Genomic DNA, 13,118 nt, shown 5'->3' with positions numbered 1-13,118 from the left:
AGTGCTCTTTCCTTGGCAAGACGGCTTTAGCATATGGAAGTTGTCATATAGTAAGTGGGTTTGCATGCCCCGAGCCATGTGTGAAGTGTATAAGTAGCTTGCACAGCCAGAAGGGAAATATATCACTGTTTGCCTTCCAACCTGATTATGCCTCCCGAGCGTGAGAACGCAGCCTCTGGCCAAGACTTGTATGCTGAGACACTGTTCGTTCCCCCAAAACATTGTTTCTTGGCGATATCGTGCCATATCCGAGTCTCCCGTTCCAATGAAATGTATGTGTGCCTTCATGTATAAAATCTCAGTGTATGGAGGGAGGAGAGGGGTGCAGTGTCGAGTCCAATTCTGTTGTTGTGTGCTGTTTTGTGTATGCTGGCTTTGCTGACTGCCATTAAAAGACGTTCACCAATGCACTGGAAGAGCCTGTGGTTGTTTTTCCATGACATTGGGCTTGTTCCGAGAGGCATGTTTGAGGGCCAAAATTATTACATACTTCAGTTAATGCTGAAGGGGTGTTTGGAATCATATTGTCTTCTGGATCAACTATAACACAAGACAGATTTTGTCACTTTGAAGAAAGATTAATGCACTGTGTGCTATGTCATCCTTCAGCTATATGCAAGAATTGGGCCATGAATATATTCCGTACAAAATAAAAAACATTTCCTGCCTATATAGTAAGAACAGCCGTAATCTACAACAAATATATGCAATGTTCCTTTTTGTAAATGAGTGTTTTACATACTATGGCCAACACTAGAGAGAATATCTACTACTTCTACTTGTTCTGACTCTTAATCGGTCTAGAGATGAACTTCTAGGTTTAACTACCACTAGAGGGAAAACTCAACATGTTTCAGTCCTCAGAAAATTCTAGCTCAACTTCACGATTTCAATTTGATTGAACAGCCTGAGGAATTTACCTCTGAACTTAATTGGTGACACCAGTCCAATTTAAGACAAGTGAACCATGGAGGACTAGCTCCACCAGCCTGACCAGTTACACCCACTAACTCGTGACCAATACTTCAGTGAAAGAAAGACAGTGAAACATTGGAACTCTAGTTTTTGTGACCACTCCTGATGAAAGTCCCGTAACAACTCTGAGGAAGGAAAACATGTTGAGTTTTGCCTCTAGTGGTAGTTAAAACCTAGAAGTTGATGTATAGACCGATTAAGGGTCAGAACAAGTAGAAGAAATATATATTCTCTCTAGTGTTGTTCTATTAAACAGTGGATGTATATAACATCCAGCCTTCTATCCATAAGAATTTGGTGTCACTTGTAATGTATGTGCATATTGGAAGAGTTGTTTTAATTGTTTTGTACTGTAAAAATCAAATTGATTGGTATTAGTCCTCTATGAGGGAATAACTGTTGATAATGTTGTTTCTACCTTTTGTGTATGAATAATTAAGTGTTTCCAACACAATAAATGGTGTAACTCCCACTTAACTAAATTGTCTGGAATCCTTGCTGGTTTTCAACCATCGGAGAATTCATTGCAAAGAGTATGCACAAAAAAAGGCAAAGAAACATCAGTTCACTAAGATTTTATTCTTCATGAGAAAGAGTATTAACATCTTAAGTATAAAAAATATAAATAATTAACAGAAAATAAAACATGTTCTTCATTATTACAAATGGGTTTGAAAGAAGGTGATAAGGAAGGAGGACATTTTCTCCAACAATGTGGTTGGGAAAAGATCCCAAGACACCAAGTGAGGGTCAATTCAGGATACACTACCCAAGCCAATAGTACTTCCAGCGTCTGTCAACAGAGGGCAGTGAGAAGAACAAGGATGAGAAAAAAACAGGAGATGAGGCAAGAGGAGAAGGAGGATGGATAAAAACCTAGAAAAGAAAGGGTGGAAAATCCAGGAAGAGAATAAGAGGAGAAAGAGTAAAGGGGGCAGAAAGAGTGGGGAAGGGAGAGCAAGAGAGTGGACAAATAATAAACGACTCTCCTGTGAAGCTTAGGATACTATTGCCCAACTTCAGGGACGTCTATGAAACTAGGTAGAATTTTAACAAACACAAGCAGCTAGTCATAAGGAAAATACAAACCTTTAACAGACATGTGCCCAACAGTCCAAGTTTTGCGGAAGTTGGGAATTCCTCATTGCTGCTTCATAGTGAGAAACAGGCTATAGCATTCTGTGTGCATAGCAAAAATAGTGGACATTCTTTTCTTCCAAAGGTACCTTAAAGTCAACATGAACTAATCCCCCAATATATGAAGAGCTCCACATTCTAGTGGACATGGCTGACACTTTCAAGAAAAGCAGCATCAACTTGGAAGCAAACTTCATTGAATTGGCAACTGGAAAGAAACAGCAAAAGCCACAAAGCTACAGACTAGCTACACTCATGCAGAATAGAGTCACACACACAAATCAAAAAATGAGGAAAGTAAGGACCAAGAGACCCAAGGCTGGTGACTGACAGAGGTGCCTGGTACAGACAGACTCAAATTCAGGCTAGAGCTGTTAGCAATATGGCCTGGGGCACATGGGAATTTAGACACTCCCCCCACCCCCCACACTGCCCAAATATGACAGAACAGAACTATTGCCATAGGGAATTGTTAAGAAGATCAACAACTTCACATATCTGGAAGATTAATAATGTCAGAATCTAAAGGCTCATGTTTAAAGCTTTGGCATTATTCATGAATCTACAAGCCATAATAATAAATGCGTACTGGAAAGTAGAGAAGGAGAGAGGGAAAGAGGGAGAGTGCAAGAGAGGAGTGAGAGGGATAATGAGGCAAAAGGGGAGAAATCAAAAGAGATGGTAAAGAGAAATAATGGACAGGACGAGCAAGAGTGAGAGATAACGGCTGATGAGAGAGGAAGGAAGAAGGAAGAAAGGAGAAGAGAGAAGATAGTGTAGTACACAACTTTTATTCTAAAGAATGAAAAAGAGAGCAAGGCATGCACAGTGAAAGATAGGAGGAGGAGCCAGGGTGTCATAGCAACAGTGAGAAGAAAAGAGGCCAGGGCAGAGATGAGAGGCGGGACAAACAGCAAGACAGATAAAGGGATAAGAAGAGACAGGCAGGGAAATAGGCAAACATTAACGGCCAGGTTAGAAGCACTCTGACGGAAAGGGAGATAAGGCGTACAATACAAATCTGAAAAGTCAGATGCAAAGGAAGGACAAAAACGGACAGGCTGAAAGAGATGAAGGAAGCAAGAGTGATTGTGAGGGTAAAGAAAGCACAGAGACAGGACAATGCAAAAGAATGAGGGACAATATGAAAATAGAATAGAGAAGAACTGCGAATTTGTGTGAACAACAAAAATCGAAAAATAGGTGTTGAGAGAAGCGAGCAGCAGTGACAAGGGATTTAAAATACAGAAGAAGGCCCAAAGGAAAAGCGTGTGTTTTCCCAATGGTGGAGGTGAGCTTAGTATGGAGTAGATGTAAAGAAAGAAGGCGTTAAGAAACTAACAAAAAAAGAGGTGACTGGTACCGTAGAAAGAATGGAGAAAATCCCCAAAGGTAATGAAGCCATAAATTAAGGGGAAAGAAAATACCAAGGGTCGGAGACAGGCAGGGAAATAGAACGCCTATCTCCCTTTCAAGCTTGTCCAGGTTAGGGTCCACAGCAGAGCAGCCAGGAGCTGCCTAGCACTCCTGGGGGATTTTGCACGTGGGAAATGTTGCATTGCTTCACTCGCTCTGTGGTCGGTACACCACTGTAGCTGCAGCTTGGCAGCTGGCCGATTGCGCCTTGCCATTCACCACCAGAAGCAGAGGGGTCTCCACTCGCAGGCTGCGGAAGGCAAAGGTCTGAAAAGAGAGAGGGGGGGGGGGGAAACAGAGAAAAACAACAATGAGTAAAGGCATCCAGAGTCCTGGGACACAATTCCCACCCCAAAACACAAGCAAATACCTTCCCAATACTGATATAACATTGAAAGGAATTTAGCAATGCAAGATTATATGGGGTGGCTGAATATTTTGTGTGCGTTCATTAATGAATGGAATGTGTGACATTGAGAAGCTTCACCATAACATTTGCTAAGAAAAAAAGATCAAACACAAGCAATAATAAATAATGATCTGAGATTGACACATTTCTCGACTTAGAAGATGCTGTAGCCCCCTTTTAAAACACGTAGCAATCTGCTTCGGTTTAAAGCGAAAGAACACTTTCTATTGAAACTACGGAATCTGGCTTTTGCGATGGGAGCACTTGAGGACAGGAACACCGACAAAACTGTATGCCAAGGAAGCTATTTAGGAACACGTTTGTGAAGTAGTCCAACAAAATCTTTGCCAAAAAAGTGATGAATAGAAGTGAGATACAAATGATAATAGCGAATAATTATTACTGAAAAGTAACTTTCCCCGTTTCATTAATGGAATATCTATTATTTTCATACCGTCTTGGGAGGAAAGGCACGCACTACTATCTTTATCAAGTTGGGAAGAGAGATTTCAGGAAATCTTTTTTTTGTTATCAAAATCTGGCACGGAGAGTGGCATTTAAATCTAGATAGCGTCCACAGAAGGCATGGATCTACTCCAATTAAATGCTTCCATAGGGATTCTTTTCAGATGTCCTGTTGTTGCAGCCCTTAAGATAAGGCTTGCGTGCCCAGGCAAAGATTGATTTGCCTGCCAGAATAAGTCACAAAACGTAAAACAAACACCTGCAAACATGAACATTATTTACTTCTGTGCAGGTACCACAGCAAGGTTATCTTGAAAAACTGCTTAAGTGGTGAAGAGGGATTGGGAAGAGAAAGACTGAATGGTTAAAATGAAAATCTGAAATCACCTTCGGACAGAAAACCAACAGTGTACCATTATGAAAAATAGCAATTGCTCATCAGTTGAAAAATCATCTAATGCGCTTGCTGTACAAACAGAAGGAATGGCTACCAAAAGCATCCCTTTTCATGATTTGCGGTAGAATTCACTGATATGAATGGGCGTAAAAGGATCCCCTCACAAACTTTGCCAGAACATTGAGCTTAAATCCTGGAACCTCTTTCCTTAACACTTGTAAGTAATCTAAGATTACAGGGCCTGCCAAGAAGGATTCTTGCAATGCACCTTTTCGATGCACAGTATAAATAAGCTGCAAAGCAGAGATATGTAGATCCATATCTAGAAACCTGCATTAAATATGCAAACATTGCTGGTGCCTGGCAGGATAGAAGGCAAAACCCTTTTTGAGGGCAACACACAATACGTATATTCAATTTTAAAGTGTAGCAACACCTATATAAGATTTTCTTAGCTCTCATATCCATGCATTTATGGAGGAGGGTCGGCTTGTTTACACTAGGAAACCTCTGGAGCCAAGCGAGCAAGTTAAAAGATACCTGATCTTGATGACCAATACACACGGGAGCAGAGATCTGGTTGCAGTTACTCTGGGAACGGAGAACATTTTCAGAAAAGCAAATGGAAGGTTGCTTCGCCTGGCCATTGAAAGACCATCTTCCTGTAAATTCAGTAGTGAGAACCTGAATGCACAGCTTTGTCACCAGCTATTGAGACCCAAGTGCCAGGAGATTCCCAGCTTTCCTTTTCATGCCTTGTAGAAAATGTTGTGGTCACCTTCCTGGCTGGGAAGCCATCACAGGTTTGAAGCAAGTCAGGCTGTGCTATACAAGAGTAATTGCTTCCTTGCAATATGTTAGGGGAGTTTTACTAAAGTCCACTTGAGGTAAAACTTCATAAAACTATCCCAATGGTATTCAGGTCCACAACTCTTAGTATCAGTCTGTACTACTCATGGAACCTTTGCAGAGCGGCAGAGCAGTCAGGCTTATCATAAGAGGAAGATGTGAGCTGTAGGTAAGTACACTGAACCCAGTTAGTAATGCAGTTCAAAGAAACACAGAGATACATTTATATAAAAAATATATTTACACAAGGGATGTTTTAAAATTCTTAGCACATTAAATCAAAACACACAAAATTACTTAAGAATACTTTTCAAAGGCCACTGCTTAGTTTATAGTTGCCTGCGGTTACAATTGTTACAGCGTTTGACACTAATGACAGTTATACCGTATTATCGGTACTACCGCACACTCACGTAAGACAGAAGAAATACAGTAATTTTATTTGGTTAGCAAAACCACATAAGGTTAAGTCTTTTGGAAGGAAAACAGTTGGTTAGGCAAACCGTAGCAGAGCTTAAGGTACTAGAGGCAGTTTTAGCGCAAGTTAACACTTTTAAAGTCTGATCCCTAACTATATGGAAAAGTCAGTTTGGAGGGGGCTCAAAGTCTCAGGAAGCAGCAGAACAGCAGAGGTTCCTGTGGATACTGTCAGTCTCTAGGTAAGGATAGTAGAAGAATAACAACGGTGGAGACCCTGTTAAAGGACTTGCAAAAGGGACACAAGCTGGCCCCTTGGATCAGGGGCATGAGTGGACACCTCTATGTGAGTTCCAATGCTGTGGAGCAAATTCTCGGATTAAGGTAAGCAATACCTTTTCTCCTTACAGTACCTTTGGTTAGAAGACATTTTTGTGGCTGGATTCTCCTCTGTGCAGCAGTGATCGACCGGGTCTCCGGATTCCTTGGTCTGGTGATGAAAGGCAGGACATTGATTGGGATATCTCAGCAGCAGTCTCGAGAGAGGACCTCTGCACAGATCTCTTCAGCTTCTCTATTCAGTCTATGGTTTTGGCGCTTTTCTGCAGCACTGTCAAAGGACTCAATCTGTCCGGTCGATTTGGCCTTGCAAGGTGATGCACTACGTTTGGGTCAGAGGTCTCCTGGTATTCACGGTCCACAGCTCTGGAGAGGCACAGCACCTTGGGAGATACTTCAGGTTGTAGTCTGTCTCAGGGCTGGTTTGTTCCACCTGCCAAAGGGAAGGAGTCGTTCTCTTCGGAGCACCTCTGTTGCATAGAAAACAGGCTCAGGACAGCAGTGGTCGCTTCATGGTGTTGCGAAGGGTCTGTAGGCGTCTCTGGACATCTTCTTCGGTTACTTCAGTTTCCAGTGGTCGACTTGCCTTTCACTTCAGGGATCTCATCTTGTATTCAGTTTCAGCACACACTCCTCTGCAATCTCTCTCAGGAGTTTACAGAAAGGGGTGGGTGGCTGTCCAATTACGACAGCCGGACCCCAGTGGGAGTTGGTTCCATTCAGGCACTCAGGCAGACAAAGGGCAGGGGAGTGAAAAACTCCTCCCCCGCTTCCTGCCTTGCCCAGACACACTGGATCCTACGTGGGGACACCCAAGGGTTGCTGCCAAAGGCAAAACACAGACCTCCCCCTCCCAGAATGGTAGAAGGGGGATCAAGGAAAACCATGCTAGAAATGGCGAAAAGGAGCCACCATGTTAGAACATAGGTGACCCTATTGTGCACAACTGAGATTGTGAATACAGTGTGTGGTAGAAAAGAACACAATAGTTGGTAGAACATGTCCACTGCCACCAGTCATAACTAGAAGGTTGTCTATGGAACTGAAAAGTCACAGGAGCAGAGAGAAGGGGGATACTAGGCATCCCCTTGCCACTCCACATAAGGTGATTTGTGCCAATCTCTCAAAGTATAAAGTTTTAGGAGGAATACAAAGTATCCTCCATCCTTAAGAACTGTAGTTACTCGAGAATAAAGTCAGAATCTCAAAGGAGAACCCAAACGGTTCCGAGCAACACTGCTCATAAGGATCTGTGTGCTGCAAAAGTTAAACACAGATGCCTTCAAAGAGATATGGAGGAAGGTAGACTCCATAGTAAAGGTAAAACACAGAACAGAGTCGCAAAAGAAAGAGCCCATAGGATGAATGAGTGGAAAAAGGCTCAACTCATTCATGATAGAAAGAAAAAGGTCCAGAAGTCCAGTAAAAAGTGATGGGGTCTCACTGGGAGAGGGGATGAAGCATAAACATGATACATCACCCTAACACAATAGCTTAGCACAGTGTACTGAAAATCACAATTGAGATTAATTGGCAGAGCTGTGTGTAGGTCAGCTGACAAAGTGGGTGCGCTAGGATTGAGGTGCAAAGGCTAAACTGTATGTGCAAGCTGTGGATCGCAGAAAGAGAAAAGCCAGGATTGCAGAGGGTCATGGACAGGGGTGCTCAAGAAGAGTTAGATGCATTCTTTACCGGGCTAGCATTGAAGGCTGGAGGTCAAAGGGAAGTGTGGCCCTCACTCAGCCACAGTGAAAGTAGTGAACAATGCCATGCGTGTTCTGGCTGGTGTTGGGGGTGGGGGACAGGGGTTTACTCGTGCTAAGGATATTTAGGAACTCTACCCTCCCCCCTTTTACAACACAAAACACTTTCACACAGACAGCCTGCCATGAGGGAAAACAGACTAACACCCGTCAACATTCCTGACGTGTCCCAATACCATGGTCAGGAAATTACTGAACATCACACGCAACCGACTTCCATTAAGCTTCCCCACATGGATAAAAGGCAGAGCATGAGAGTCCACTCCGAGCTTGGCAAGGCACATGAGGAAACAGCAGTTCCAAGATGGCAGTTTAACAGAGAAGAAAGACGGCAAAACAGAAGAGGCTCGCAAGGCGGGAAGTTCCCTTGACCTTTTCAACAAGGAACCATTACTTTCATGAAACCTTGATAATAGAAAGTGTAAGACCAGGAAACCAGGCTGAAGAATCCTACATTGTGTGTAGAGGTACCCAGGGCCCTCCCACATCAATAATCAAGGCGGGGAAAAACGCCAACCGCTGTGGTACTGTCCTTGGCTCCAACAAAAAAGCAGCGTCAGTGAAATCAACATTGCCGGTGAGTTAGGGAGACTGATACAAGAACGGCCTGTGTTGAAGCCACGGTTGCAAGCAGAAACATTCCCCAGTCTGCGCCTACTACAGCTACCTGAGGAGAGGGCAGGAGCCCCTCCTCTTCCTCGCATCAGAAACCGGAGCGGGGATCGAGCCTTGCGGACGCAAGGCTTCCAGCTACACCTTACCCTTCTTCCGAGTCCTCCGCCTTGGTAAGGCCCTTTTGCCCTCATTCACTCGACCTACGCAAAAGCACCTTTCCTGCACTCCCCATAGAGAAGGCACCACTGAACTCGCCCGCCTGACCCTCTTTGCCTGACCCTGTGATGTCGGGTGCGGCGCGGCACCATAATGAGGCTGGTGCCTCGTTGCTAAGCTACTAGCCGCATTTAGTAGCGGCCATATCCGCCGGCAGGCGGAAACACCGGCGGCTGCCTACGAAGGCCCATACAAAGGCCCCTGTTTGCCCCCAGTGAGCCCCAGTCTGCGCCTACTACAGCTACCTGAGGAGAGGGCAGGAGCCCCTCCTCTTCCTCGCATCAGAAGCCGGAGCGGGGATCGAGCCTTGCGGACGCAAGGCTTCCAGCTACACCTTACCCTTCTTCCGAGTCCTCCGCCTTGGTAAGGCCCTTTTGCCCTCATTCACTCGACCTACGCAAAAGCACCTTTCCTGCACTCCCCATAGAGCAGGCACCGCTGAACTCGCCCGCCTGCCCTCTTTGCCTGACCCTGTGATGTTGGGCGCGGCACCATAACGAGGCTGGTGCCTCGTTGCTAAGCTACTAACCACATTTAGTAGCGGCCATATCCACCGGCAGGTGGAAACGCCGGCGGCCGCCTTCGAAGGCCCATACAAAGGCCCCTGTTTGCCCCCTGTTTGCCTAACTGTGTGCATAGAGAACATCTGCATAAACTGAACTCCAGACCCTTCGGTGAGTGCTCATATACTGTCTGCCCTGCTTCCGCACGTTGTGAAAATATGACTCTACAATTATGTGTTATAACCTTTTAGCATCAAAGTAAACACTGTAACCTGTCTCATCAATATATCAGGTTCAGGCCTACATTACGGCATTGTCTGTACTTTACAGAGCAGAACAACGTGTTTACCAAGTATCTGGGACCAGCCTACTGTGCAACATTATTTAGTAACCTTTGTCGCCATATTGTCCTAATGAGTTCAGGCCTATTTTATAACGACCTACTGTACTACTAACGTAATGAGTCCAGGCCATTCCCCACCATCTGCACTCAGACCCTGGTCAGACCAGCCTTCTCTGACTTAACACAGCAGACTGATTATATTATTTCTTAGATATGGTAAGTGTCCTACCCAAACCCAGCTGCCTAATTCAGCAATTGTGCTATTCTGGACTTAGAAGCCACCACACTGCTTCATATGTTGCACCTTAGGGTCGCCAATAGACCACATTTGATCTGTGTTGTGCCTTATGGTCGCTAATAGACCACATCTGTTCTGTGTTGTGCCTTATGGTCGCTAATAGACCACATCTGATCTGTGTGGTGCCTTATGGTCACTAATAGACCACATCCGATTTGTGTTGTGCCTCATAGTCGCTAATAGACCACATCTGATCTGTGTTGTGCCTCATAGTCGCTAATAGACCACATTTGATCTGTGTTGTGCCTTATCTGTAGTTACTACTGTACTTTACTACTGTAGTGCCTATCAGGTGTCTACACATACGTTAATTGAGTACACTAACTATTCTTGCTAATAACCTATGAACCTCACTACCTCCATCATTAGAGCCAAGTCACCTACAATGGCCACACTTAGAGGCGCCACTCTAACTATGGCTACCCTCCTCCCGTTGCTCCAGAATATCTCACCTCAGAACCGCGCCCACACAACCCCACCACTTTACCCAGATCTACTATCTCCAATAGATTGGATAAACAGATTCGCCCGCCCACCTTCACCCTGCATACCCTGTCCCACACCCCTTAGAAGCATAAGACTAGGTTCTCGTCTGGTTGCACCCACTACCACATTCCTGAACGCAGCCCCACCGACATTGAGTAGAAATGATAGACTCAGCTTCGCACTAACCTTGATACAAAACTTAACAGAATACTCACCAATCAGACTAAGAACCCCAAGCAGCCTACCTCACTTACTGACCTCCCACCGAGTCACAACCCTGCAATACATCACTCGCCACAACACACGAAAGCCAACCCTCCACAGACCTCTATCAAGGGAGCTCTCATCAACGCTTGCTCATTGGTAGCCCACGCTACTGATGTCGCCGACATTATCTCCACTAACCACCTAGACTTTATCGCTATCACGGAGACTTGGCTCCACCCAGCAGCCGGTCCCACGATAGCTCTAGCCACTCCGGACAACTACATCACCCGAGCTGACAGAAAAAATGGAATAGGAGGAGGAATAGCAATTATTGCGAAATCCACCCTAAACATCAGAGAGGTAACCAGCACAACCCTACCCTCAGCGGAACTTTTATCTGTCAAACTCCCATTATCTGACACACAAACTATCCTGATCCATATCATATACAGACCCCCAGGATCCCCCTCTACCTTTGAAGAGGATATCTCTCTCTTACTCACTACCAATTTGAAACCGAAATCCCAAATCATCATTCTGGGAGATTTCAACTTGGGACTCAATGACCTCAATGACAACCAGGCCACTTCCCTTAATGACACGATTACTCATCTAGGCTTCACCCAACACATTAATCAACCTACACATACAAAAGGAAGATCCTTGGATTGGCTTGCAGATGCCAATTGCAACCTCTCACTGACTGACATCACTCCCTGTGCTTGGACTGACCATCACCTTATTACCTTCTCTTTACCTAGATCCTTACCATCTACCACACGACCCACAAAGTTACCTCAAATAATCTCCAGAAATAACCGCAACATCACCATAGAGAACCTCAAACCTCTTCTCGCTCCTATCAGTAAAGCTAATCTACCGATGCAAAACGCCAACCCAGCAGCCATAGTAGACTTATATAACAACACCTTAGAACTAGCCCTCAATCAGATAGCTCATCTGAAACAACGAAAAGCCAAACCTATTCCCCACTCCAACAAATGGTTCTCAGCAGAATTCAAAACTCTCTGCAATATTAAAAGAACTGCAGAAACTAGCTGGAGAAAAGCCCCTTCTCTCTCCACTAAAGACAAATTCGCTTCAGCTGCCTCCACCTACAAATCCGCCATCTTAAATGCTAAAAAAGAAATCTATAACGTGAGAATACAAAATGCCAAATCTGGCACTAAAGAACTTTTCACTATACTAAGAGAACTTGAATCACCATTGCCTCCTACAGAGGACTGCATCAAAGATAAGGCCTGGTGTAACAATATCCAGCTCGTCCTCGCTAACAAAATTGCCCTCCTACAAACTAAGATAGAAGCAAAAAAAGCTAGCCTCGCCTCCAAGCAGAACCCCAGCTGCAAAATAAACCACACCACCCCTAATTGCCCCTCCTTCCACTTCTCACCAGTCACAGAAGAGGAAGTAATCAAGATAATCGCCAGTCTCAAACCATCTAACTACAAAGGTGACATTTGTCCCGCATCTGTCATTAAAGACGGTGCTAATGAGCTAGCCTCTCTTATCACCTCTCTGATGAACTCCTTCAAAAACTCAATGGTCCCCAACAACCTTAAAGAAGCGTGGGTCCTACCCCTGCTCAAAAAACCTAACCTAGATCCCAACATCCCCACAAACTACAGGCCCATCACCACAGTCCCATTTCTTCTCAAAATCTTGGACAGGGTAGCCTATCCCCAAATACAACAACATTTGGAAGACAACAACCTCCTAGGCCTGCGACAATCTGGCTTTAGACCAAGGCACGGGACTGAAACTGCCCTCTTGGATCTAAAAATCCAAATGGATGACGCCAAAGACAAGGGCAAACTGGCCATCTTGCTCTTGTTGGATCTCTCCGCTGCCTTTGATCTGGTTGACCACCAGATCCTCACCCAACACCTCTCCTTGGCTGCTGCATTCTCTCAGAATGCCACTAAGTGGATCCAGTCATTTCTGTCTGACAGGTCGACTAAAGTCTTCGCCCCCACTGCGGCTGCGGACCCTATCCCAATCACATGTGGAGTGCCCCAAGGCTCTAGCATTTCCCCCACACTTTACAACATCTTCACGAAGCTCCTATTTGACCGTCTTGATGATCTGGGTGTCAGCTACACTAATTATGCCGACGACACCCAGGTCCTCATCACGCTCACTGGTAGCTATGAAGAAGATGTTGCAAAGCTTAATGATATCTACTTAGAAATCCAAGCCTGGATGGCTACACACAGTCTTTGCCTAAATGACGATAAGACAGAACTGCTTATCGTAGGCTCC

At 44.8% G+C, this 13,118-nt stretch overlaps 1 protein-coding gene across 1 annotated transcript in view; it reads right to left on the bottom strand.

Annotated features, from left to right (window-relative positions):
• Positions 1 to 1,535: 1,535 nt before the first annotated feature.
• The window catches only part of TTC5 (tetratricopeptide repeat domain 5), a 216,970-nt gene continuing 205,387 nt past the window's right edge, over positions 1,536 to 13,118 (bottom strand). The window contains exon 10 of the mRNA XM_069651773.1: positions 1,536 to 3,795. Coding sequence (XP_069507874.1) covers positions 3,676 to 3,795 — 120 coding nt within the window. The 3' untranslated portion in view covers positions 1,536 to 3,675. The remainder of the gene's footprint in view (positions 3,796 to 13,118) is intronic.

Source organism: Ambystoma mexicanum, chromosome 3p (genome assembly GCF_040938575.1).
Source record: "Ambystoma mexicanum isolate Mex_15411 chromosome 3p, UKY_AmexF1_1, whole genome shotgun sequence".
Taxonomy (NCBI): Eukaryota; Metazoa; Chordata; class Amphibia; order Caudata; family Ambystomatidae; genus Ambystoma; species Ambystoma mexicanum.
Note: the sequence above shows the minus strand (reverse complement) of the source record. Positions and strands in the feature narration are given on the sequence as shown.